The sequence below is a fragment of the Zophobas morio genome, unplaced genomic scaffold, assembly GCF_036711695.1.
Source record: "Zophobas morio isolate AGI-343-1 ecotype UQ-CSIRO unplaced genomic scaffold, CSIRO_AGI_Zmor_V1 ptg000005l, whole genome shotgun sequence".
NCBI lineage: Eukaryota > Metazoa > Arthropoda > Insecta > Coleoptera > Tenebrionidae > Zophobas > Zophobas morio.
Genome location: NW_026972110.1, coordinates 11,750,801 through 11,778,434, shown reverse-complemented (window position 1 = coordinate 11,778,434; position 27,634 = coordinate 11,750,801). Strand labels below are relative to the sequence as shown.

The 27,634-nt window shown below is 32.1% G+C and overlaps 2 protein-coding genes across 5 annotated transcripts in view; both read right to left on the bottom strand.

Moving 5' to 3' along the window:
* Window positions 1-5,142: 5,142 nt before the first annotated feature.
* LOC135145500 (putative gustatory receptor 28a) lies at window positions 5,143-11,890 on the bottom strand. The gene is made up of 6 exons (XM_064077619.1): window positions 11,478-11,890; window positions 11,159-11,427; window positions 10,708-11,105; window positions 5,667-5,735; window positions 5,520-5,609; window positions 5,143-5,285 (listed from the first exon to the last, which is right to left on the bottom strand). The coding sequence occupies exons 1-6, from the start codon at window positions 11,888-11,890 to the stop codon at window positions 5,166-5,168; spliced, it is 1,359 nt and encodes a 452-aa protein (XP_063933689.1). The 3' UTR covers window positions 5,143-5,165.
* A 6,633-nt stretch (window positions 11,891-18,523) lies between these two features.
* The window catches only part of LOC135122727 (period circadian protein), a 22,108-nt gene continuing 12,997 nt past the window's right edge, over window positions 18,524-27,634 (bottom strand). Inside the window, exons 2-22 of one of the 4 annotated variants that reach the window (XM_064047114.1) lie at window positions 25,269-25,378; window positions 25,142-25,222; window positions 24,304-24,479; window positions 24,149-24,256; window positions 23,811-23,950; window positions 23,553-23,760; window positions 23,280-23,495; window positions 23,045-23,230; window positions 22,826-22,989; window positions 22,650-22,769; window positions 22,421-22,567; window positions 22,002-22,243; window positions 21,782-21,946; window positions 21,374-21,725; window positions 21,118-21,316; window positions 20,569-20,864; window positions 20,333-20,452; window positions 19,748-19,915; window positions 19,308-19,469; window positions 18,870-19,004; window positions 18,524-18,807 (exon numbers count right to left, since the gene is read on the bottom strand). In XM_064047114.1, coding sequence (XP_063903184.1) covers window positions 18,721-18,807; window positions 18,870-19,004; window positions 19,308-19,469; window positions 19,748-19,915; window positions 20,333-20,452; window positions 20,569-20,864; window positions 21,118-21,316; window positions 21,374-21,725; window positions 21,782-21,946; window positions 22,002-22,243; window positions 22,421-22,567; window positions 22,650-22,769; window positions 22,826-22,989; window positions 23,045-23,230; window positions 23,280-23,495; window positions 23,553-23,760; window positions 23,811-23,950; window positions 24,149-24,256; window positions 24,304-24,479; window positions 25,142-25,222; window positions 25,269-25,354 — 3,558 coding nt within the window. In that variant the 5' untranslated portion in view covers window positions 25,355-25,378 and the 3' untranslated portion in view covers window positions 18,524-18,720. Of the gene's footprint in view, window positions 18,808-18,869; window positions 19,005-19,307; window positions 19,470-19,747; window positions 19,916-20,332; window positions 20,453-20,568; window positions 20,865-21,117; window positions 21,317-21,373; window positions 21,726-21,781; window positions 21,947-22,001; window positions 22,244-22,402; window positions 22,568-22,649; window positions 22,770-22,825; window positions 22,990-23,044; window positions 23,231-23,279; window positions 23,496-23,552; window positions 23,761-23,810; window positions 23,951-24,148; window positions 24,257-24,303; window positions 24,480-25,141; window positions 25,223-25,268; window positions 25,379-27,634 lie in introns of all 4 variants that reach the window. The other 3 variants (XM_064047113.1, XM_064047115.1, XM_064047116.1) reach the window with 3 other exon arrangements.

The window sequence follows — 27,634 nt, the reverse complement described above, 5'->3', positions numbered from 1 at the left end:
TGAAAAATTATCGACAATTTTTCGAGGTTTGGGGGTCTTTTGGCAGACTATTTCCGTCAGAAAATTTCGTCCAATAAAATTGTAAGAAAAATCAAATTATGACAAATCATAGGCGACTTATATGAATATTTTTTTAGTCAAAAACTTATCGATCGATAAATTCCCTGCATCAACCAATGACAGCATAGTATCAAGCGAACATTTTCCCGCATGGACCAATGAAAACACACTAAATTTTGTAATGATATTAATGCATTTTTACTTCCCGAGCGTAAGCAAAGGAAGTATTGTAATCGAGTCCGTCTGCCGACTCTGTACTTTTACATTTTCTCGACCTTTCGTGACCCCTAGAAGACGAAGAAATAGGTCTCCCGTTTCCGTCTGTTTGTTTGCCGTCCCCGATTTTTATTAGACAAATAATCAAGAAATAAAATTGTACATAGTAAATGGATTTTAAATTGTATAAAATAACATAGTCCTATACATATAGTTTATGACTCCGAATTGAGTTTTTACCCGAAACGTGCAGATTTTTTGAAAAAAATCAAAATTATGAAACCACATTTTGCAATTTAATTCGGAATCTGCACAACCGAATGCTTTGAAATCTTGCAGATGATTTACAATTATGATAAGCATGGTAAATTATTAATCAAAATGTATTTGCTCATCCCCCCTAAAAAATTGATGACGCCACCCCAAAAACTTGCTGAATAAATCGTATCTAAAATGTACAAAATTTTATGAGTCTGTACTTGTGATTTATCATTCCCTTCAAATTTTTTGGATTTACACATACAGGGTGACTCAAAAAATTAATGAATGAGTCAATTTATTTTGTTGATTAAATCAGGAATAGTTCACTCCATTTTCCCGAAAATTTGGAGATACAACACTGTTATTATTAGTAATTCAATGCACCAACCCAATTTGATAGACACAAAATTTTGTAAAGTAAAAATTCGAGTAAAAATTTAAGTGTACTACGACTACGTTGTAAATGTAAATAAATTTACTTTAACATTACAGACGTGCATTTGTTTTGTTGCGCTGACTAGGTTCCATGAATGTGGTATAGACAAGTTATAATCAACCATTCAAAAACCATCAAAAATTAAAATAAAATCCAACGTTTTATATAATAAGCGGAAGTCGAAGCAATAAAAAAATCTGGGTGACCATCGGTTTTGTTTGCAATTTCTCTGTTTGACTCTCATGTGCACAATCTCAACAAGTGCTACAGCTTGTTGTCTTAAATTAAGAATGCTTATACATAAATGATTTTGAGTCGCCTCTGTTAATACACGCGGCATACGTGAGTAAACTGTTTCGTTATTTTATTGATTATAAATCAATATTCAAGACGACCCAATTCATTCACCCGAAAATGTGGGAATACAGTAGTTTTATTTTTAGTATTATACTACATCTATCCAAACTGATATACGTATCCTTGCAAAATGTTGATCACTTCATCGCAATTTTTTTTTTTTAAATTGCCCCGCTACAAAAATGTAATGAGAAAAAAACAAAATAGGCATGCAGTCATCATGTTTCCGACAGCGAGGGAAGTACTGTCTAAACTCTTTAGACCAATTTTTTTCTCTTAAAATGTGTAGACTTATTTCGACAACAAGAAAAAAGTAATCCTGCACTTTTTTCTACAGCCCCTTTAAATACGGCAAAAGTTGAACATCAAAGTTACTATTAACGGGAACTTGACAACGGTTCTAGGAGATATTTCAAATAATTTTCAGGAGAATTCAGAGGTATAATGATAATAGACATCGTGTTCTGGTATTAAAAGACAACTTTGTACCAAAAAACATCAACTCGATGGAATTCACTTTCGTATCGTAAAGTTATAGTTCCTAAACGAAACTCACTATAAAAATTCTCGAGTAACGTAAAACTTATTTCTCATAATGCTTGAGATTAGATTCATTTTGAAATTTCAAATTTCGCTTAGCGGAGATTTTTAGTGACTTTTCTGTCACTCAATCTCTCACGGTACGTAGTATAGGTACTTGTGATACATTTATTATTACTATAATTTTTATTGTATAATCCTCCTTATTGTTTAGACACAAGCCCTACAGTTTTAGTCTAGCGGTCGCGGCAGATGAAAGTTCCGCGGGTCCCATGCTTTTTTTTATGGAACAAATCAAGTTCATCCTATTTTTCTAGAAAATTTGAAAATCCAGTATTGTTATTATAAGTAAATATTACATTGCACCTATTCAAACTGATATAAGTGTCATCATTCTTCGAAGACACTGCATTTGTTCGGCCTTACGTCAGGGGAGAGAGACATCCTGTCGACATAACCTTAGATCATGTTTGTTAATTTGTTAAAAATAATAATTATGCCTAACGGATATTAGTTATTTGATTTGAACAGCTATAAACAAGGCTCAAAAAAATAATATTATGAGAATTAAAATTTTTGTTGGGCCAGTGTCATTCTGAATCTGTCTACAATGATTGTCTTCATTAATTTTAACAAAAAATAAAAAAAAAATAGAGCCAATTTACCCATTGTAATATTTTGTTCGTACCCAGCAGACTTAAAATACCCTAAATTGACTCTCAAAATGGTTGCCGCAGATTCACTGTGCCCCACTGTAATCCAAAGTTTAAACATTCACTTGACATACATATATTTAAGTGACGCTACAGTATTAACCTAAATTGTAACCACATTGGATTGTGGCTAAGCACACGGTTTTGAGTGTAGCTTATAATGTACAACTCTATTGAAACAAACTGAAAAATTAATTTCTTATTTATATAGGTAACAATTATTTTATTCATAACAATTTATTTTTACTTTCCGAGTGTAAATTAAGACTGCTTTCATGTTTTCTTGACGTTTTATGACCCCTAAAATACGAAAAAATATATCTCCTCATCTGTCTGTTGTCTGTGTCTATTTTTATTTAGACAGAGAACTTCGAAAATCACTGAACTGATTGTCAAATTTTATCTGCATTTTAAGAAAAAAATATATAAAATAACATATTCCTGTGCAGTGGTTTGTGAATCCGCCTTGTTCTGTTTATTGTTATTATCATTTTTACTGTTTAGTCCTTCTTTTTGTTTATACACATAAAAGAAAACTGCGCAAGCGTGCCTGGTAGAATTGTAGTACAAGCATTACAATGTTGCTCCTGTCTATTTAATAATAATACAATAATAATTCTCATAATGTTAGCTACTTACCCAAAATAATATTCAAACGGTTTTGTTCCAGTGTAATAATTATAGCTTTATTAATAATAATAATTAGTCTTCGCTTTTCTTCTGTATTGACGAGACAAAATCGATTCAATTTCATTTTCTTTTAAAACAAATATTATTTTTATCTACCACCGCTTATTCTGGTCAAGCAGCATCTATACATGCTTAATAGTCGAATTCTTGTATAACAGTCATAGTTGAGCATATACAAACAATAATATACATGTCCCTGGCATGGAATTCTAACTACTATTGGTCCAATGTCATTCTGAATCTGTCTACAATTATTTTCGTTTAAAAAAAAAAAAAAACAGTGAAAACCATTTTATTAGATGAGATTTCGTTAACAATCCATGAAATCATTTAAAATAAAATTTTATGGCAAAAAAATATGTATGACTGTCTTCAGATAATTATAACAACAAGATGTTTTAAACATAAGTTATTAAAAAAATGTAAAGTGTAAGCTAAAAATTAGTCAAGGTTGTGTGTAGGTATTTATAATACGTTAATAATTTACTGATAAAGCTAAATAACGACATCAGGAATTAAAAATTTTGTTTAAAATCTCAAAAACGCTTTGAAGGACAAATTTCACTTTTATTAGTTTTTCAAAAACGTACACAACATTCTGTTTTCTGTATAACGTAGATATTGCTTTTAATAAAGCCACAGACAGAAATATTTCCTTCAAAAATTCATGGTAACAGCTCAACCATTGTAGCATATTAAGTAGTTGCTCAACATGTTCAAATGAAATATTTACCAACGGTTCGATATTATTTGGTTAAGTTGAAACTTTAAGCGAATTACGAGAATGATAATATATTCTTGTTGTTGTTGAATGTGTGTATGAAATTTAAATTAACTTTATAATCAGTATGACGTCGCTAATTTGTAAAGTGCCACAATAATATAATTAGTTACAATGTTTATTAATAAAATCAGCTTATTTGTTAAAGGAGGGCTAACATGAGCGGAAGCTGTTAATAAGTGTTAATTTAATTAAGTAATCTTAAGGTTTACATTGCAAAGTCACTTTTATGATGGGAAGACTTTTTCTAATAAAAAATACTAAAAGTAAATTTTAAGACACTTTTTTTTAACTTTTTTGGGTTCTATCATTAATCATTACGGAAAATAAATACTAACTAGTTATTTCTTTTCAATTGCGAAACGTTATAATTTATTTACTGACCAGTGTGAAAAGTTTTGATTGTGTATGTTTGCCCCCTTCATATTGTTGGGCAAGTATTTTATGCAGTCGCTTTAGTTTCCTTGTTTAGCACAAATTGCGGGATGGGTATTTAAATGTAGGTGAGTATAGATAGCAACTTAAAGTGTGATACCGTTAGGAGCAACTAATTTCAATATTATCAGTGGACGCCAGACTTTGGGATCGGTCTAGATATCACGTGTGACCTCAACTTATACATAATAGCTAAAACTAAGTCTTGGCTATGCCGAGTAAGTCATAAATCACGGTGTTATTTTAGTTGTGCGCCCTAGTCCAAGCTAATATTTGGTTATTAAATCTAGCAAACTTTAAAACAATTTCCAGTGTCAACTTGCCAATTACTCTCCAAATTTGAGAGAAATATTAATTATGAAATCGTTGAATATTCAATTGAAAGCACAAGGGGTTTCGTATTTCAATTAGCAGGAACGCCGTCCCTTGTATTTTTGAATTTAATCATTGAATTAATATGTGGAGTGGCGAGGAATGTGGGATGATATGAAAATGACATTCTTCTCCTCGCTGTTGCGAAATAATAACACGCAAGAGGTTTGTTTCACACACTTTATTACACTCTATCCTATTTCGAGTTTCGTTACATTTAACAAAAATATTATATACTAGAATATACACGGCACAATTCACAAACACAAAACGTCTTCATTAAGTGAATGTGGTGATACTGTATTTAATAACTTTCAGTGGTGGTGTTGTTGGAAAATGACGAATTTTGTGGAACTTTCTTTATGAAGTCGGCGTTATTAAACTGGATTAAAATAACAAGGTAAGTTGTTACCCCGGCGACAATCTGAAACACAAAGCAAAAATATTTATTTTATAAAAAACATGAAGTAGGAGTAGCCTGAAGTAATTTCAGAACTGTATAACAACATTATTTTTTGTTATGATCAAAGATCAGAAACAAAAATGTTAGACCACGAAAAATATATAAACGGCTACAGGCACACCAACACAAAGAATCAAGTCGACCAGACAACATTATTGTGTTATATATGTATACATCTTTTTCATTTTAACTTACCGTATATAATAATGTATAATCAAGTGGGAATAAACCACACACAGTGAAAGAAAGTCGGTTATGATACATTTGAAGAGAATATATTTCAATCTGTAATTTTCATCAAATCTATAATCACAAACAAATTAGTTACGTGCGAATTCTTACCGTGTCTTGAAGATTAGTATTTGTTGTGTTGTTTCTGATCTTATGTAAAATTCTAGGGCACGTGTTCGCCTAAAACCAGTTACATGAAAGATTAATTAATCTTTATCAAAATGTATTAGGTGTGTACACTGAACGCATTTACTTAATCAATGAATTATTTTGCTGCGTATAACTACATATTGACTATAAATTAGTTCATAAAACTGTTTATTTAATTACGGTAAAAGTGAATTAAACAAATTGTAAATGTTGTTTAACATATTTTCAAATAAAAAATCGTTATTCATGTTGCCATGGCAGTCCTCATAATTCTAATTTAATAATATGTATATGTCAATGTTTCAGAGCTTTTAGAACTTGGAAAAATAGGTCCGGCTTCTATTTGTCTATTATCTGTCATCTGTCATCGCTCCGAAACTGCGTCTCAATATTCCCACCAAAAATTTGATGACGTTTAACATCCATTAGGACGTCTTCTTTCAACCTTGTACACATCTCAAAATTTTGTTTGTAAATCAATTGTATGCTTAAAAAAAAACGTCGCCAAGGATCCCATGGAATTTTTTTTTTCTTTTAATTGTGTTGACAAAATTTGCACCGTCACAGGTGTTTGTGAAATCCTTTTATCTTTCAAGCATTTATTTTTATTACACTGTCAAGTGTCAAATGACAGCTAGTAATGGAAAACAACAGTAGTGCCACTACAGTTTTTACAAAATTATATAATACCATGGCTGACTAGACGACGTTTTTTAGATCAAGCGACACTATATCCATATTTTTAACAATACGTATACTGGTTATAAACATGAAATAGCCGTTCACCAGATGGATTTAGTAAACAATATAAGGTCTGCAAAAACAACTTTTCTAAATTTCAGCAAGAAACCAACATTGATTTAATGATTACAGGCGATGATAGTTTTAGAATTGTTCCCATAGGGTGTTTACAAAGAAATTACTGAATGAGTAGATTAAATTTTATTAATTAAATAAAAAATGAATGTGCTTAAGACCGCACGACCAAAGTGAAAACTTGTGTAATGAATGAATGTAATCAATTCGAAGTAATATAGTATATTATATGAAAATATATGTTAGATGAACTGACTCTCTCGGTTCTCAACCCGAGTTTACTCGAATGAGCGTTTCATCCCGAAATCTGACGGATCAGACCCATTCACTACCCACAATGTTTCATTTCAAAACGAATGCACGATTGAAGTTTTCACTTGAAAAAATTTTTATCCAATTTTTACAAAATTCTGGAAAGACTACTCTTGTTACCTCATGAGAGGCTACTTTTATATTTCAGCAATGTTTCAGAATCCCTAGAGTATGGAAAAATAAATTCCCCGTTTTCGTCTGTCTGTCGTCTGACATCTGTCGTCTCTGTGTAGTCTGTTAGCGATTTTCTTAAGCAGATAATTTCCGAAACTACTGGACTGATAACATTTTACAAGTATGTATTTTAGGAATAGCATGCAGATGGGAAAGTGCTAACCAGAATTTCTCCACTCGGCCCCACTAACAATTTAATGACGTCATCTAAAAATTTTGCGTAGTAAACATTATTTAAATTTCATAAAATAACATACTTCTATGCCTTACGAATACTATATACTTTCATGGTTTACGAACCCGCCTTTAGTTTTTACACGACCGACGCCGTGCTTTATAAATTTTGCGAGCTGTATTTTATAACTTCTTACTCCTTACTTTGTAAATGTGGAACAGCGTAGCGTAGAATTACTTATGTAAGGCGATTCAAAAAAGTTAATTAATAGAACAATTTATTTTATTGATCAAACCAAGAACGGTTCGCCTAATTTCCCAGAAAATTTGAGAATAGAGTAAATACTCGTACCACAAAAGCTCAAAAACAGGCAAAAAATTCAAATGGGCGAAGGTTATTGAAAAATTAAGATTTTTGGAAATAAAAAAATTCTGGGATATAGATACGACGAGCTGATTCGAAAAACAAAAGTGTCAATGGTACCGGACCAAGAATTATTAACAATTCGAAAATGATGTTATTAAAATATGTATTATTCTCTAAATCTCGAAAAACTATAAAAAAAATTCAGACGGGAGTGTTTTATAGAGTTGAGATTTTTGAAAAGTTCGTCAAAAATCCTCAAAAAATCTGGGATATAGATCTTGACAAGCTGATTCCAAAAATATATACTGTTAATGTTGCCCAACCAAAATTCTTGAAACATTCAGTTTGAAATTGGGATTTTTAAATATCTCGACATCTCCAGAAATGGTCAGAAATTCAAACAAACAATAGAGATTTTTGAAAAGTTTTATAAAAATCCTCAAAAAATCTGGGAAATAAGTACATTTTGTTAAATTCAGTTTGAAAATGATTTTTTTTGAATGTCTTGAAATTTTGGAACATAGTTGAAGAATTCATACAGGGGTATTGAAAAATTGAGACTTTTGAAAAAAGTCACACTATTTTAAGAATCTTTAGGCATCTCGATGAGCTGATTCGAAAAACATGAAGTGTTAAGGTCTCGGACTACGATTTCCAAAAAATTCAATGTGAAATTGGGTTTTTTAAAATACCTTGAAATCTCGGCATATAGGCAAAATCTCTGGAGGGGAATTTAATCTCTGATTCGAAAAACATAAACTGTCAGTGGTCCGCAACCAAAATTTTCGGAAAATTTGGTTTGAAAATGGTATTTTAAATATGTACTCGTTTTTTAAATATCTCGAAACCTCAAGAAACGATCAAAACATTCGACCAACAATTGAAAAATTGAGATTTTAAAAGTTGCCTAAAAATCCTCAAAAAATCTGGAAAATACTTTTATGAGCTGATTCGAAAAACAACGTACCTATGGTGCAGGATCAAGATTTTCAAAAATTTCGGCAACTTTTCAAAAGTTTCAATTTTTCAACACGTACGGATTTTTATCCATTTTCCAAAATTTCGAGATACATATTTAAGAAAATTATTTAAAAATATTCTGGGATAGAAATATCGGAAAACATGAAGTATCAATAAGACAAGATTTCGAGGAGTTCAATTTGAAAAATGACATTTTAAAATATCTCTTCAGTCTCGGAAAATTAAAATTTATCATGGAAGTGGGTTTTGCAAGTTAAATTTATTGAAAAGTTGCCTAAAAGTCCTCAACAAATTTTGAGAATTAAGTCTTGACGAGCTGACTCGAGAAACATAAAATTTTAGACCCGATTTATAGAAAGCCAAGTTAAAGTTAATTCGCGATTAACTTTTAATTTAGGTCCGTTGCGAGGCAAAGCGCATATTTTAACCAATCCACATTTTAATTCTCTGTTAAACTAATCGAGGATTAAATATTTAACTCGCTGTTCTATGTATAAACCGGCCCTTAATGTTGTAATTAATTGCAATATTATCAGTGGACGTCAGACTTTGGGATTGGTCTAGATATAGATTTTGACAAGCTGATTCCAAAAACATAAACCGTTAATGGTCCCCAACCAAATTTTTTTTAAAAGTCAGTTTGAAAGTGGGATTTTTTAAATATCTCAAAATCTGAAGAAACGGTCAAAAAATTCAAATAAACAATAATTCAGATTTTTGAAAAATTTTTTAAAAATCGTCAAAAAATCTGGGAAATAAGTAGGTACATTTTGTTAAATTCGGTATGATTTTTTTTTTAATATCTTGAAATTTCGGAACATAGTTGAAGATGAATTCATACCGGGGTATCGAAAAATTGAAACTTTTGAAAGGTTGCCTATACATTCTCCAAAATATTTTGGAACCATATCTCACAACATTTTAAGAATTTTTAGGCATCTCGATGAGCTGATTCGAAAAACATGAAGATATCAGTGGTTTTGGATTACTATTTCCAAAAAATTCAATTTGAAAAATTTTCGGGAAATTCGGTTTGAAAATAGGATTTTAAATATTTTAAATATCTTGAAATCTCAAGAAACGGTCGAAACATTCAAACAACAATTGAATAATTGGGATTTTAAAAGTTGCCTAAAAATCCTCAAAAAATTTGGGAAATACATTTTGATGCGCTGCGCTGATTCAAAAAACAACGTATTAATGCTGCAAAATTAACATTTTCCAAAAATTCGACTTGAAAATACATTTTTTAAATACCTTGAAATTTTGGAAAATGGATTAAAAATCCGTGCGGAAACTTTTGAAAAGTTGCCTAAAAATTTTTAAAATATTCTGGGATATGAATATCGACGAGTTGATTCGAAAAACATGAAGTATCAATAACGCAAGATTTTCGAGAAGTTCAGTTTTAAAATTGATTTTTTAAAATATCTCTTCAGTCTCGGAAAATTTTGCGAAATAGATCTCGACGATCCTGCCTCGAAAAACATAAACTTTTAGTGATCCTGGAGCAAAATTTTCGAAAAATTTGGTTTGAAAATGGATTTTTTTAAATATCTCGAAATCTCAAGAAATGGTAAAATTTTGAAAATTGAAAATTTGAGTTTTTTGGAAAATTGCCTAAATATTCTCAAAAAATCTGGGAAATACATTTTGATGAGCTGATTCTTCCAAAACAACGTGTTAATGAGATCGGATCAAGATTTTGGAAAATTTTGGTTTGAAAAACAATTTTTTTAAATATCTCGAAATTTCCGAAAACGGTTAAAAAATTCATACGGGGGTATTGAAAACTTGAGAATTTTGAAGATTTGCGTAAGAATCAAATTATTAATAGTATTACGTTGCACTTATTCAAATAGATGTACGTGTCCTTGCTAAAGGATTGTTAAGGAAAAACTCTCGTGAGACATATATTCCACGAGTAGCTTTATTTTAGCTTCTAGGGATTGTCATAAAAAACAAAATTCGCAAAATCAAATTTTATAAAATTTCAAAAAAAGCAAAATTTAGGAGAATTAATTATTGTAATTTACCTACGAAACTACGAAATGTCAGCAAAAATCGTACTTATGAATAAGAACTCATTTTTGTTTGAACATCTACTACTTTTAAGTCATTTTCATGAAATAAAGAGTATTTGCTTAATTTGTAGATAACTTAAATATTTTCACTTACTTCCTCACAAGTTTCGCTTGTAATCCACACAATGGCCATCACTTCACAAGCATTAGAAAACGCCCAAAATGTAAAGAAGTAATCCAGTGGAGCTTTGTCATCTTTTTGAGAAGAAGATTTGTTGAAATTGATCGCAACCAAAAACAAAGCAGTAACAATGCTAATAAAAGCAACAGTAATTCTCAAAAGTTGTTGTACACAAAAAGCATAATTGATCATGTGAGCCGTATCCGTCAATTTTATATGTAACGCAGCCACTTGATCTACTATGAAAACCGGATCTGAAATAGCCATCATGCTTTTAGGTACTTTACTTCCAGACCCAAATACTTCCTTCTTCTCTTTTTTCTTATTCGTGGTAATCGTAGGAACTGCGTCATCTGTCCAGCCTTCAATCACTAAAATTTCAAATTATAACCACCTGTAAAACTTGTTGATGTTTAAAACTCACCGTTTGGACATTTTGTTTCCTGAACGAGAGTTTCCAAGTACTCGTTTAACAATTTATACCTGATTCGCAGTATGTTCAAGTAGTGACAATACTGTAACTCCATCAACAAATTTATAAAATAGGGCAAAATTATTGTCATAAACGTGATAAAGAAGGAATATATGTGATCACCATATTCCAAAGAAGCAAAAAACACGAAATCCAAAGTAAGCGTAACCACAATCAATAGCAAACCCACTAAGTGCAATATAATTCTGACATACAAATTCCTAGAAAAAAAAAACATCGATTCATGGTTTATATTCAAACTGAAACGTACTTATATGGCACCCAGACAGCCAAACTCCGAAACGACACATCCACTTCTTCTATATTTTTAAACACTTCGATGATTTTCAGAGCAAAAATGCACCCAAAAATAACTGCGCAGCATGACAGTAAGCTTGAAAATGTCTCTTGAACGTATCTCAAATTTTGCTTGAGGTCGCCCTCTTTCAAAGGAAATAAATCATATACCGCATGAAAGGTAAGACTACCTAACAGTATTAAAGCCAAAAGTGCGTTTCTAAACAAAGGGCACCAAGCAAATTTAAAAATCTTTTTTCCATTTTCAAGTCTTATCAGTGAATAAGGGGCAAGGCCGAAAAGGGTACAAACGTTAAATAAAGGGTGTATTGCAGAGTACACATCACAAGGGTCTTTGAAAAATTTGGATATCTTTGCCATAAACATTTTACTCTGTAAATGGTTCAAACTAGAATGGGGTGAGCACGGAAACTGTCCCGAATAAATCGATAAGTACTTAATGTTATTAGATGACTTTTTGTAATTATGTTGTAGGAGTTAACACTAATTTATACAATGTGGCGAAATGACCTAGAATTGTTGTTTATTCATGAATTGATCCACTCCTTGCTTTAACAAAATTAAACTCAACGTTTTATTTTAATTGACCAGATGTCTCGTTACATTTGATTTTATCTTAGGAGTTATAACACGGATCTTTTTTCTTGTGTTGTTCACAGAATCGATTATTCAGTCTGCCGTAACCAAAACGAATTAATAAAGTAACTGAAATAATGGTTATTGAAGATTCGACGGCGGATTAAATTTTGCTATAAAACCACCAAAAGTGTGAACACACCGTTTTGCTCAATTAACTTAGCATTATATGAGAGAAAGTTTATTTAATGGAGGTTCTGCTCGTTAAGTCGGTTGTAATCATTTCCTGAAATAATTGTAAAATTCCGAAAGACTGGAAGCAAATTAATGAAGTTTTGAGGTCTGACATCGAGCAATAACATAAAAGACTGTTGGTGAAAATCCCTGGAAGCAAGCTATCTCAAATAGAGAGAACTGTTTAAAATGTCGCTGAATTTGCAATTGAAATCAAGTCAATTGAACACCATTTCTATTCAAAATAAACCTTTTCAACGCTTCAGATGTTGGTCTTCTTTCGCTATGGCTTCTCACATTACCGAGACACGCTGCTATCAGAGACTTTAAACACGTCTCAAATTAAAAGGACAGGTTATTAATTTTTTACGCACAAAACAAACAACTTCAAAGGCTCGAAATTGTTTAAAATAGGTCGTAATTTTTCAGAATTTGAATAAATCGTGTAAAAATATTATCGCGTAATGCTAATTTCACCCGAAGAGATAAATTTCCAAGTTTCAGTCCGTAAATTTAAATTAGAAATTCACCTATCTACCTTTAATACTGTTCTTTAAAATCGAAATTGCTCTTAAATGGTGATATTATTGGCTTAAAGTCTTAAGCGCTTTGTAATCGAGCTACAGAGAGCTTTTTAATCAATTTCATCACAATTATAAAGCGTAGGATCTTAAAGCTTTATGTAAAGCAACCAATTACACTAATTTGATCTCTTTCCTATCGATTTATAAAGCTGCGTAGCAATGAATTCAAGAGTTTATTCACAGCGAAGACTAAATTTCATCCATGCATACATAAAATAAATTCGAATAATGTATTGTTCTTTTGTTATTTATTTGTTTGTGATTTTGACTGCGATTTGTCAGATTTTAATTGTGCTGTCTCGGCTTATGACGAGTATTTTAAATTTATCATGAAGACTGTAAAATCCAGCCAAAGTTATTGATTTCATATCCGCCGAAAAAATATAGATGTCATTAATATATTTTTAGATCTATGGTATTTATCACCTTTTGTGTTTTGATAAGATAAATAAGTGTAGTGTCTTACCAAAAGCTCATGTAAGTTGCACATGCAGATATACATATGTAGATTCTGAAACTATTATACAGGTTGTTCCAAAAATTACGTACGTGCTCGATGGTTAAGAACTTAAGAAAAAATGGTAAAAAATTGAAGAATTAACTTTGTAAATGTTATATGTTTATAAATTTAAATGATGGTCTAAAATTTCGATCAAAATTGTCAAAAATGACATTGTCAACACAAAAAATGACGTTATGGATCGTAATCTAGCAAATTATTATTAAATTTGCTAGAATGCGATCAATAACTAATTATTTAACTGTCTATTAGACATGCAGTGCATTAAAACAAATCAGAATTAGGAAGTTAATTCTTCAACTTTGAAGTTTAATATTTTAAAAAATTTGGTTAATTGATATTTTTAACCATTTTTTAGAGATCTTGAGAGCCTCCTTAAGAACGTACCATCGAGCTTATGCATCATTTTTGGAATCCCTGCATATATTTTACAGCCCGAGCGTAAGCTAAGGAAGTCCGTTTGTCCGTCTGTCCGTCCGTCCGATCACAAATATTGAATTGTGTGCTTCTTTTTTTTCTACATCCACACTGAGTGTCTTCAGTATTAGTTTCGATCGTTTCTTTTGTTCTCCTTTATACTATTCTAGATAAAATTTTTCCGGAGATACTTGATATTGTGGTAATCCCGTACTTCCAATCTTTGGTAACTTTATTTCCTGCATTATCTCATTTATTAGCTTGTTAATTGTTCTCTTTTATCATTTCGGATGTCATATTATATCCATCCGGTGCTCTTTCTTGTCTCTTCTTTCTTCTTGTTGTAATGTTTCTAGTTCATCTAATTCAGTCTACTCCTCATGTTCTTCTTCTTCTTCTAGATCATTCTCCATCAATTCTCGGAAACGCTGTTCCCATCTGTCCATTATTTTCGCTTCATCTGTGATTATGTTTCTACTCTTGATTCATTGTCTTTTGTGTTAGTCATATTATATTCTTTCTTTTGTTTCAGCTGCTGAGGTTTTTGGAAAAATAGTTTTTGATTTTGTCTGCAGTTTTGCGTCATCTTCTCTCCGACTCTTATTTATGATTCTTGTTTTACGTCCTTTTGTCTTCTTCACTTTTTTTCATTCTGCTTCATATGCCTCATAATCTTCAGGTTTCTTCTTTGTATAATTTATGAATCTTTACCAACTACCATTCTGTTCTTTTTATCTTTTTGTTTATTAGTTTTGTAATTTCAATATTCTTTCTGTGTTATGTTTCCCACTCTGCCATTTAAAGCTCCCATTATTGTCACATTTTTCTCTCCATCACCTATTTTTTCCGCAGTTCGTCGTTTTTAGTTTCCTTTGTGGCATCTTCGTTTTTTACTTACCGAGCGAAAGCGAAGGAAGTATTATAATCGAATTCGTCGGCCGACTCTCTCTACTTTTACGACCTTTCATAATCTCTAGAGTATCAAGAGTAAGTCTCCCGTTTCCGTCTGTCTGTCCGTCTGTCTGTCCGTCTGTCTGTCCGTCTGTCTGTCCGTCTGTCTATCCGTCTATCTGTCCCTCTGTCTGTCCATCTGCCGTCCCGATTTATATTAGACAGATAATCTCCGACAGTACTGCAGCAATTGTTGTCAAATTTGGTATTTATATTAGGAATATCATGTAGGAATAGTTGGTAAAACGACAACCAAAATTTGTCCAATCATTCCCACCAATAATATGATGACGTCACTTCAAAATTGTACATAGTAAATGGGTTTTAAATTGTATAAAATAACATAGTCCTACACATGTAGTTTATGACTCCGTGTTGAGCTTTTACCCGAAACGTCCAGCTTTTTGGAAAAAAAAAATCAAAATTATAAAACAACGTTTTGAAATTTAATTTTGAATCTTTCACACCGAATACTTTGAAATCTTGCCGATGCTTTAAAGTTATGTTAAGCATAATGAAATTTTTAACAAAATATGTTTGCTTATGGTCTCCAAAAAATTGATGACGTCAGCTCAAAATTTTACTGAATAAATCCTATCTAAAATGTCGAAAATATTATGAGTCTATACTTGTGATTTATCATTCCACTCATATTTTTTGAATTTGCTTATACAGGGTGACAGAAAAAAATAATAAATGCCTTAATTTATTTTATTGATGTAATCAGGAACTGCAAAACCGAAATCTTGGAGATCACAAGCATGGTAATTTTTTAATCAAAATGTATCTGTTTATCTACCCCAAAAAATTGATGACGTCATCTCAAAATTTTGCCGAATAAATACTGTCTAAAATGTGCAAAATATGATCAGTCTATACTTGTAATTTATCATTGCATTGATATTCTTTATATTTTCATACACAGGGCGACTTAAAAAAATTAATAAGCCAATTTATTTTATTGAATAAATCAAGAATTGCAATACTGAATACTTTGAAATCTTGCAGACGTTTTAAAGCTAATATAAGCATGGTCAATCGTTAATCGAAATATATCTAATTATTTCCCCCAAAAATTTTGCCGAATAAATTCTACCCAAAATGTGCAAGATGTAATGAGTTTTTACTTCTAATTTATCATTGGATTCATATTTTTTAAATTTGCTTAACCAGGTAGCTTAAAAAAATTAATGAATGTGTCAATTTATTTTATTGAATAAATCAGGAACGGCTCACTCCATTTCCTGAGAAAGTTTTGGAAATACACTACTGTTATTTTTCAATTTCCATTTTACACTAAATAAAATAAGTCAGTGAAATGAAGAAAGGAGGTGGGCGGGGCTAAATTTTAGATTTTTTCTAGTTTTATGAGTAAGCAGTAGCCCCGCTCGTCCACCCCTTCTTCGTTCCATTGACTACTCTTAATATTGTTCAGTCCCAGCTTAGCAAGTTTTAGCCCCACCCACCCACCCTTTTTTTTTCTTAAAAATTTTTTACCAAAATTAATCTTATCTTAACAGGTACTAGCCCCGCCCACCCGCCTTCTAGTTTCTTAGAGAGTATGTCATTTGCCACAATCAGTCTTATCTTAGCAAGTACGAGCCCCTCCCTCACGCACCCTTTATTTTCTTTGAGGGTATGGCATTTAGCAAAATCAATCTTATTGATTTCTAACGATTTTATCTCTCTTTAATTGATATCCACGTTTAATTCGGACTAGACAAAATAAACCACTAAAATGGACGCGGGATGGGTGGGCATGATGAATTATATCTTCTTTTGTAAAGTGAGAATGGGAACTAATAGAACGTAGGCTTTTAAAAAAAGCGTTAATCGTAATTTTTTTGTTATACTACTGATTTGCTATAAAATTTATTTCTTATTTCTGAAGAAAAAAATGAGATAACGGGTGGGTGGGTGGAGCTAAATTTAACTTTTTCGTACAGAATCTTTTATAAGCAAGCAATAGCCCCGCCCATCCACCCCCTCTTTATTCCAGTGATTACTCGTAATAATATTGTTCAGTCATTTACCAAAATCAATCTTATTTTTAACAAGTATTAGCCCCGCCCATCCGCCCTCTATTTTAGTAGGGGGTATGTAATTTGCCACAATCAGTCTTATCTTACCAAGTACTACACTGCACTAATCCAAGTTCATATACGTGTCCCTGCAAAAATGTTGATGAGGTCATCACAGAATTGTGTAAAGTAAAAACTCAATTCGAAAATGCTAGATATGTTTCATTGTACTTTCGGTGCGAGGGAAGTTCTGTCGAAACAACTTTCGACCAATTTTTTCACAAAGTATTACAATTGTCCACTGTTCTTCGTCAGATATCTTCATTTCTGTATTTAATATTTTTTTATTTGTGTCTTTAGCTCATTTGGTGTTATTATTAATTCTACCCCTTCTTCCACTCTTTCTTGTTCACCTTGTTAATCCCTGACCATAATAACCAATATCCTGTACGTATTTTTGTCATACCTTTTCCTTTGTTTTTTGTTCTCGTAATTCCTGATGTCTCTATTGTCATTTCCTCTACCAATTGTTATTCTTTTTCTTGTGTTTTATTCATTTCTCTCTTCATATCCACTTTATTCATCTTAGTTTCTTAGTTTTTTGGGTCCGCTTAGATTCTTTTGTAGCTTTCTTTTACTCGAGTTTTTTTTCCCATTTCCATTCCTTTCCGTCTATGTTTTTTCTTGGTACTTAATTTTGAGTTCTCTTCCCTTATTCTTTTCCTTCGAATTTTTTATTGCATTTCTACGTTCTTTGTATCTTTTTCACTGTCTTCAGTTTATTTATTTTTATTTGCCATTATCTCGCGTTTCTTTTGCATATATTGTAGTTTAATCTTGCACGTTTTCTGTCCTATCTTCATGGCCTCTTTGACTTATACTATTACTACAAGTTTGTGTATCATGAAGGTTTCTTAATTTTTGTCTGTTGTAGCTGTCTATCTTTTTTTTGTTCTGAATTCTCTCTCTTTCTCATATTGATTGTATCATTCTGCATGTCTTCATTCTCTTCTTTTAATTCCTACTTATTTTCATTTCTCGTCGTTATAATTTCCTCTTGATACTTTTTCTGGTCTGTTAATGTAAACGAAATAATCTCTTACATCATTTATCAATTTCATCATGATTTCTGTCAACTTATTCAATTTGTTGCCTTTTTCGTCTTTCTAATCTTTTGTTACCCTTACGAGATATCTTTCAATCTCAATTATTTTCATCAAAATAGAATACTCTTCCTACCTTATGCATATATATTTTTATGAACCATAAATGTACAACACCGTTTTTTCTGAAAATATAATCCAAAACCTTTTTTAAATCTTGATTTTAATAAATGCAAGATTTTATAAATAATAACGATGTAGATAAAACATGGCAATGTCTCTGAAATGTAAACAAAATGTCAAATAACCACGTAAATCCGCTTTAAAATTGTACGACCGTCTACAGCGAGAAAATCCTTGAACAATGTTAATGTCCATAATAATCGACAAACATTTTTTTCTTGATAAAATAGTCTTTCAACTATCTAAGATACACCGGTCAGTTTAAGAAAACGAATAACGAACAAAAAAATAAGAACTTCGCATTCTTATCACGTACAAATTTTTCAGTTATTTCCGTTCAAAAAGAGGTGTGAACAAATAAAATATCCTAATATAATTTATTTTAATTAAATATTTATTTGCGACCATCTACACACATTTTTTCATTATATTTTATACACATTTTATCTAAACTTTAGAAAAGAAAGTATATAAAGTCGGTTGTATATTTCACAACATCAAAATTTGCGACTTTAGTAAAATATAAAAATGAAAACGCTGCAAATGCGCAGACACGGTAACTTCCTTTTATAAAAAATAGTAACATTTGTTTGTTTGTAGGAAAACTTTACGTCTGATTCGGAGAAGGTAACGGAGCATTTTCTTCATAAAACATCATCATCACTGCATTCTGGGACCTCCTCTTTTTCTTCGGCTGCAATAATACATTTTATCGTAAATCAGAGAGCGAACTCAACGATGATAGTAGAAAATTACTTTTGATGAGTTAGTACTAATTTCATCCCCACTGCTGCTTGATGTAATTCCTTCCTCCAACGTTAATTTCGTCGATAATCCCTCTAATTCCATTTCGATATAAAGCTGGTTTAATTGGTCGTTCACCAGCATCGGCTGCAATCACAATTTTTATAGCTCCATGTCATTTTATCATTGTGTAGAGTTAATATCCAAATTTTATGTATGCTGTTATGTGCTCAAAGGGTATATAATAATATCTCTTTCATTATCACGTAAATTAATTTAATGGCCAATCCCAGATTTGTATCTTGCCTACGTTAAACTTCACTTCAAAATTTATTAGACATAATTTCAGGTTTAAACATGATTTTGATAGCATATGCTTTCCCTTTTTTAAATAGTAACAACATATTTTTTTATTTGATCTGCTACAAATTGTATTATATTAGGTCAAACCTGATCTATTTTTTTCAGAGCATGGAGATCTGCTTCAAGAATATCATCCAAACCCTTCACGGTCATCTGATATTTGTATATAATGTCAGGAGTTACGCTAACAGCTTCCAACCACGGTGGATCTCGTTTTCGAACTGGAAAACTTTTACGATCCTTGCATGCCTTAAACCAAGCAAAACAATATCAAATGTTTCATAATAATCATACAAACACGTCGTAAGTTGCAATTTTTGATATTTATTTTACGTTTGAATCAACTAAATTTTGGGTGTCGTGGATTTTATTCCAAGTTGAGTAGTATACAAAACAAACTTAAAAGTGTGGGGGTAGTGATATTTTGATTTAACTTTTATTGATTTTGATATTTGATAAAATGATACTAAACCTACAAACAACTCACGACGTGTATTTAATGATTTTCTCTTTATGCAGCAACTTACATCATCTTTCTTAACTATTCTGCTTTCGGTAACATTCGTATCATCATTAGATCCTGATCCATAATCAGTTTTCAAGAATGATGAATACGATGATGAGAAGCAGCTCTCATCATCTATCACATTGTTTTGTCGAAAAAGAGTGGCACCATGTTCGTTTATATTAGAAATCTGAAAGTATCAAAAATGTTTAAAGCATGTAACAAATTTATGAATGATAAAGTTTATAAGCATTTCTGATTCACTAACATTACAGAAAACTAAATTTATGTAATGACTTTAAATGATGCTCAAAATGATAGGTACTGACTGTTAATATTTACAAAAATGTTTATTTATACTCACGTGAATGGTGGGATCATTTACCTCAAATCGCATCATGGGTCACAACAAAAAAGCATTAATATGAAGTACCCTCCAAAAAGGCTTTTGTTAAAGGCTACTTTGGCCCAGAGGTAAGTATGTTAACAGTTATGATAAGACATACAGACAAAAAAGTGTCAGTTTAGAGTGTTATAGGTATTTATAAGAATGAGAAAATTCTACAGATGATTACAACATGCAAACACAGACAGAATGTGTGTTAACCTTCGAATTCAAATGAAAATTCTCCATATTGGTCTCTCCATCGGGAGGACTAACCAGTGGAGAATCTGGCGAACAAACTGACTGAAGCGTTAAATCCTTGCGTGAACATTCAGACATCGCCTGGAAAAAACGTAGTTGCAAGTATTCCCAAAATCAAAACTCCAGAAAAGCTCCCAATGCCATTTTAGTTAGATACTTAAAATTATACCTATAGAAATTCTAGCAACTTAAAGTACCTTGTTAGCAACACTGGCCGACGCTATAGATCCCAACGCACTTCCAGGTTCCGCTTTAACAGAGGTGGCCTGAGATGCTGGTCTTTGGAACTGGTGAACTGAACGCACACTATGAGGACTCGGTTTATGTTCGGTTGGAACTTCGACACTCACTGTGGGATTAGGGGCTTTGCTTTGGGACATATCTGGATTTACAGGAGTTACAGGAATCGAAAGGACCGGTAGAGGTGAACAGATTAGAGGGGAAGCAGGAAATATAGGGTTGTAATTGTAGACCATCCCGGGCATATATTGAACTGAAAATAAAATAATAAAAATTAGAATATAAACATTTATTTTCTGCCTACTCTGACTTGCATTAACTAAACTTCTTACTGACTTCTAATGATTAAGAAAATATAACAAACGAAATCTTGCTAACTGTACATGGTATCGAATAGTGAGAATTATTGATTGTTGTGCAGCCGCCAGTTTTAATTTATCACGTGCATATTTTGAAATTTAATAAGCGGCATTAATTCAGAATTGCGTTTTTACATTCTGTGTTACCTTGATATCTAGACGGATTTAAAGGATTGTTAGCGTCTCCGTCAAAATTCCGTTGCTGAGTCGGAATGTAATAAACTGGAAACATCCCTGTTGCAAGTCCACCTAATGGATTTGGATTGGAATTAACATTCATGGCTTGGGTATTGTTCATCGGCGTCACAGTAACCGAGAACGGCGGCCATAAATTCACGTCATTGAGCTAAAAAAAAAAAAAAGCGTAAGAATAAATGACCGTACCATCTAATTAAAAACGAACCCCTTGCTTAAACGTATTGCCATTGCTGGTGTCATTATTAGTGGGCACTTGTTGAGTTTGGAAAGCTTTCGGCCGCATGTGATTTGATTGTTCATGATTACCATTGTAGTTGCAACGACCCGTTTGATGTTTATGTTTGGAAATTTTATGACTTTCGCCCTCCCAAGAATGGGAGACGCTGCGTTTAATCCCATGACCTTGGATTATTTGTTCGTTCTTCTCTAAGTTATTTTTATCACTAACATTCACTTTATCCATTTTATGATGCGACTTTTTGCTTTCTCGGTCTCTTGTCACTGAACGTTGTTCTCTGTGGCGTTTGATCATGATCTTTTCCATATCCTCATTGTGCCTGTTTAAAGATTATATAAGAAACAAGATAACCTTCAACTAATTGTAGCTTCGTACTTGTACAGAACTGCTTCTGTTAAATGGAGGGGTTTATATGAATCATTGGACGTGTTAGTCGCACTTGTGGTGGCACTTTCCATGTTCGGGTTACTGACGGAACTCAGATTTCCTGCACTTCCGCTGCCAGAAGCTCCACTGGTCTCAACAGGAGAAAGGCATTTCCTAAAATTAAAAAAAAAGAACAAAATGTAAGGAGAAATATTTAAAGTCGACGTACTGATTGGTGGTGCAATGCTGTACAGAAGGCATAATTTTTCCTTCCGCGTCAGTATCATTTGAAGCACTTGGTCTTTCACTACTTTCATCGGAAGCAGTTGTTTTTGGTTTACTTTGAAAAAACCTTTGTATGTTTTCGTTATAATTTAACTGATTGTAACTTGGAGGAGTTTCAGAAGAGGATTTACTGTCGTAATAGTCGTGATGAGGAGAGATTTCACCAAGCATTACAGAATCTCGTTCCTAAAAATTAACTTGCTATAACATCAGAACAAATGCGCTCCAGATTGAAGCACCAAGACAAACACGCTACTATATACGACAAAAACTGTGTAAGTATGTTGTTATTTCAAATTAGTTACCCATCCCCGAAAAAAATAAAAACAAAAAAAAAACACTTACCCGTCGTCTTAGACTTACCGAAATAGTTGGATCGGTATCTTGAGGTAAGTCTAATTGTAAATTTGTTTTGTTTACTTCATCCATAAGATATTCCATAAAATTAGCAAGGTCTTTACATCTTCTAGACACTTCGTGTTTAGCAGCCTCAGACGGCCTTGACAACTCCTACAAATAAAATATATATAATTTATATATTCTTTGTAAATACAAGGTCATCGTAAACATATTGTTAACATATAAATCTCACCTTGTTCAGTAGTAGTAAAATTTCACCTTGAATCACTTTGCTTTCTTTGATAACTTCTTCGGGAATATATTTCTTTTCGTCTTCCCGATTTTGATCAAAAATGTCCGGATTTTTTGGACCCTGTAAACAAGTCATGGAACTATAAAAAATTTATGCTCGCAAGGAGATGTATCTACCTGAAGAACTCTGTGAAGACCAATTACAAATTCCAGTCGTCTAGACCATGGATTAACAAAACTAGACCATTCGGTTTCTATCATAACAAAACCACCATTTTGTACCGCAAATCTATAAGGCTTGCTGCGAAAAACTGATCCAGCAATTTGGCACATAGTCATAACTAGAAATAAAAAATCAACATGGTGTACCTACGAACCAGAAATAGTTAAGTTTACCTGATTCGTATACTTCCTTCAAAAAGGACATGTCTTCAGGGTGATAAAAATCGAAAATAGATTTTCCTAACATATCTTGCGGCAAAAATCCAAAATTCGTAACTACATCGGGATCCACATGACTAAAAATACATGCGGCAGTGTGCCTCATTCCAAATTTGCCAAATTTGACTCTTTCATCAGGAACTAAAACAGAAATTTTGCATACTAAACGCGACAGACCTTAAGTACGTACCTTTGTAGGAAGAAAAGATGGGATTGGCCACGACTACTAAAAACATCCCACCATTGGTGTCAAAAAACTTTTTAGAATCAGGGGTTTCTGTTAAGTGTCTAAAAGTCACTGTCAGCTGAAAAGCTTGGTACGAGACAGCCTTTTCCACAACACCAAAACCAGACGATTTCAACCCTCTATACTTTCGAAGACAAACATGTAAACAATTTTTTATATCTACGAAGTGGTTATATAATATAGGAACATGTGAAAAGGGTATTTTAGGCAATTTACCTTTATATTTTCCTTGAGAATCTACGAGCGGTAAGGCAATACCTGTGGTAACTTGACTAGAAAAAGTTTCCCTGTCCTTGGGATGCACAAAATCTATAAAGGATCTCCCTAACCACATGTCTTTAGGAAAACCCAATACTGTTGTTAAACTAGGAGTTGTGTATAACACAACACCATCGTACATGGAGATCACACAACAAAAACCACCCTACAACGAAATTAGTTAAAGATTTTAAAAAAAAAGTTGTTCGTTGTTACTTCTGGTTGACACGACGACACTTTGCTTTTGTCCCCTGAGGTTTCAATAGACGTAGTAATGATATCCAAAGGACTTTCGTTTTCCTTCTGTTGACACTGTTGGTCAGGCCATGGTTCTTTAGGTGGAGGAGGTGTCTCCGCTGGCATATGCAAAAAGAACATACCGCAGGCAATGTGTTACACCTGAATCTTTAAACCAAGCTCAAGCGCAAAAACCCGATTTGTTTTAATCATTGTGTGTTAACGTAAAAAGTTGTGAATTTTGTTAGAAAAGCAAAATAATTATATGATTTAATTAATTAGCGAGTTTTTCGCAAGAAATATTGCATAACTATTACCTGTGACTGGCACCATTGGAGATAAACTGACTACAGTGTCATTCTTTTCTACAGCATCAGTCACTGGCGTTGCTGTGTCTGCAACAGGTACTGGCAGTACTTCCACACCTAAAGGTAACTATGTCATGTCTGCATTTTGACAAGAATATTCTTACCCATAATTTGTTCGTTTGTATCTTCTATTAGTGTTAAACAAGTGTGTCTGTTATCTGGAGGGGCAGTCGCAGTTACGGATGAAATATTGGTCACGTTAGCATTGGAACTTGTTGTCTTTAATTTTTTCTTTTTGTGTTCTTTGTTGCGTTTTGGTAGTTGAAAACCGATTTCGCCACTGTTACATATAAATAAGTTAGACGTAGTGATGCCAGATGTTTATAAAATGCGTATAGTGTCGTTTGTAGAATGTTAATAACATTGAGTTAGAAAAAAAAGTTGAATATATATACAGTGGCGCAATTAGGAAAATAAAATAGATTGAAGTGCCACCAACACTTCATTCAAAGAAGTCTTCAAAACTTTGTTATGTCGCTTGATAAATACACTTCAAGTATTCTAGGTACGCCACTGTATATACAAGCAGCAAATAAAAGTTGATGACAAAGGAGTAAATTAACACAAAACAGAAAATGAAAATCAAGATGCTGAAATTGGCTGTAACAGTTTTCACACATCTTATTTTCCTACATTACTAAAAAAATAACACAAAAGTGACATTTGAAGTATTCACTAAGCCTCTGAACTGTAAAACTGGCAGAAAAAGCTCTAATGTTTTCGAATCATTACTGTAGAAAGATACAAATAGTTTAATAAAAACTGTGATAATTCATAATCTTAGCAAATACTTAATATCATGATGACGTACACTCAGTAAATAAAAAAAGGTCCAATTCTAAATCCTAAAAAATGCAATCGTTTTCGAAAATGTATTTCTGCAAGCAAAAATGTCGTATTGTATTGTAGTTGATGAGTGGACATTAATCGTATTTCTAATACCTTTCGTCAGGATTGGCAGTACCGCAATATCCACTACTTCTACTTGAATTACTTCCACTGTGCCTTGACTTAGAACTTGCACTAAAAGAGTATTAAAAAAGTTCTATACAGTATGTTTTATTCTTACCTTCTTTGTGAATTACTGTTGCTGCAGCTATTGGAATAACCGGAATCGGAAATCTTGGTGTTCGTGGTTCCGGATTCGGATTCCATAATTTTTTTAATGTTCTATTAAATCTGTAAAATTAATTTGAAATAGACACAAAAATTAAGTAGACATGGATGCTGTGGAACACAATCTACCGAAGTATAATTTCCTTGTAGGTAATTAGAGGTTACGTTTAATTGGCAATTATTTCTTTGTATAAAAGTATTGCATACCACGTAAGATTTCTTTTAGTTTCCCAATTAAATGTTGCAAATTACTTTTTATTGATATTTATATTTGTCAGATTTTAAGAATTATGTTAATCAGAACCACATACGGAAAGGTAATGTAGTATGACACATTACAGTTGTTGCAAAATTATTAATTAAAATCATAGTTTATTATACGAGTGTCTCATATAGCAAATAAGTTATGAAAGAAATTTTCCGACAGGACACCGAAGGTCGAGTGTTTAAATTTTCTTAAATGACTTATTTGCTAATAAGATATAATTTTGTTCAACACTAAAATTAAGTCATTGATATTCAATATTAAAAATTACTTTGAAGATTTATAAGAACACAGATATTTCAAAATATGGGAAATTAATTGCTTTTTTCGAACGAATCTAGAACTTACAAGTTAAAAAAAAAAGTGCTTGAACAATTCCTAAAAGAAGTACCCAATTTTTTTTATTGATACTGCAAATTTAGGAGATGACGTCAATAAATTGTTGGTAAGGATGAGATTTAACTTTGAGTGCGTATAGGGCATAGTATGCGACGTACTTCGGCAACTTTATTATTTAATGCTGGGGGGATCTTACTATGTTCCAACGTCACGCCCGAAGGAAATCGTTAAGAATCGGTTTTAAGTAAGATTGATCTTGGGTGTAATTCAGGAATAGAAGGAATCACCTCGGCAAATATGAATAGAGAAGAGAAAGTCTAATGAAAGTGGAATGGTATTGATATAGTAGACATAGATAATTAAATAAATATATTTTAACATAAATGTTAACATCAATCGCAACAAGTGATTTTATTTTTTTATTTCGGGCTCCTTCTAAACTAAACTGTTTTTAATGATTTAAATTTCACTAGTGTCTTATGGGTTTATTGTAAGACACTAGTGTGTTATGGACCCCATAAATACAGTGAAAATCACCATTATGATTTCATTAGATAAAAATATAAATACGTGACAGTTGGATAATTGCCTTTTACATTCAAATATGAATAAATGAACAGAAATATTAATTAACAAAAAAGTGTACAAGTCTTATAAATCCTCAGAGACCAAAAAAATTTTCGTACAATACCATCTGGCTCGCTGTCATTCAAATCTTCATATACACATAAGTAAGTGAATACAAATCACTATATTTAAAAACTTTTGGATATATACTTTGTATTGTTTAAGTTTTACTTTGGTCGTTAAAAAATTAAACATTTTTATTTTGATGTAAATGTAAAATAAGCGTTTGAAATTGTTTTGTGTCATAATTATGATTGAAATCGATGTAAAATAACATATCAATATACAGGTTTTATAAGATCCACTATTATCACAGGAATTCAAGGACGAGTGTAACAGTGACCTTATAAAATACGTTTTTTATAATATTTTTTCTAAGGAAATTTAGATAAATTGCAGCCTTGGTTGGCAGACATGCAAGTTACTGTCGAATGTTGGCACACCGAGCTCCAACAAATGTCACGGTTGACGTGAAATTAAGAAATAAGGTTTGTATTCTCATTCTTTCCAATTCTAAATCAGCTTTGAGACTAAGCGTAAGTTTACGTTACAAATTTAGACTTCAGAAGTAAAAAATCTTACTTAAAAAAGACGCGGTGACAAATATCAGTTATCTTCAATTTTGAATTATGCCACGTTGTTATGAAGTCAGAAATACCAACCTACAAAACAATACTGCAAGAAAGTAGGATTAATGTGATTCTATTATAAGAACACCGAATTAGAAAATTTTATTTTCACTGTCTTATGTTTTAAAATACGACCAACAAGGTGTTGAACTGATATTCAACAATATGTCTCGCAATTCTTTTTAGTAATCGAAAATTTGCTCAGACTAAACGAGTTTCAAAAAAATTGATCCAACATTGTTTAGACAGAACTTCGCTCGCCCTTGAAGTACAGTCCAACAAATCTAACTTCTTTAAAAATTATATATATTCTTTTTGTGATAACCTCTATAAATTGAAAAGGTTAGAGGATTATTGTCTTCCATCCCAAACTAAATACAAATATAATTTTAAACGTTTATTTTTTACACGTAAAGAAGCATGCTATCCGTAAGTTTCAAATGAGTTTTTCCATTTGAA

Coding starts and splice junctions, on each gene's coding strand:
- LOC135145500 (XM_064077619.1), bottom strand. CDS start 11,890: ATGTTTATGGCAAAGATATCCAAATTTTTCAAAGACCCTTGTGATGTG. Junction 11,106..11,158: donor GGAAACAAAATGTCCAAACG/GTGAGTTTTAAA, acceptor TTGAAATTTTAG/TGATTGAAGGCTGGACAGAT. Junction 5,736..10,707: donor CAAGCGAAACTTGTGAGGAA/GTAAGTGAAAAT, acceptor AACTGGTTTTAG/GCGAACACGTGCCCTAGAAT.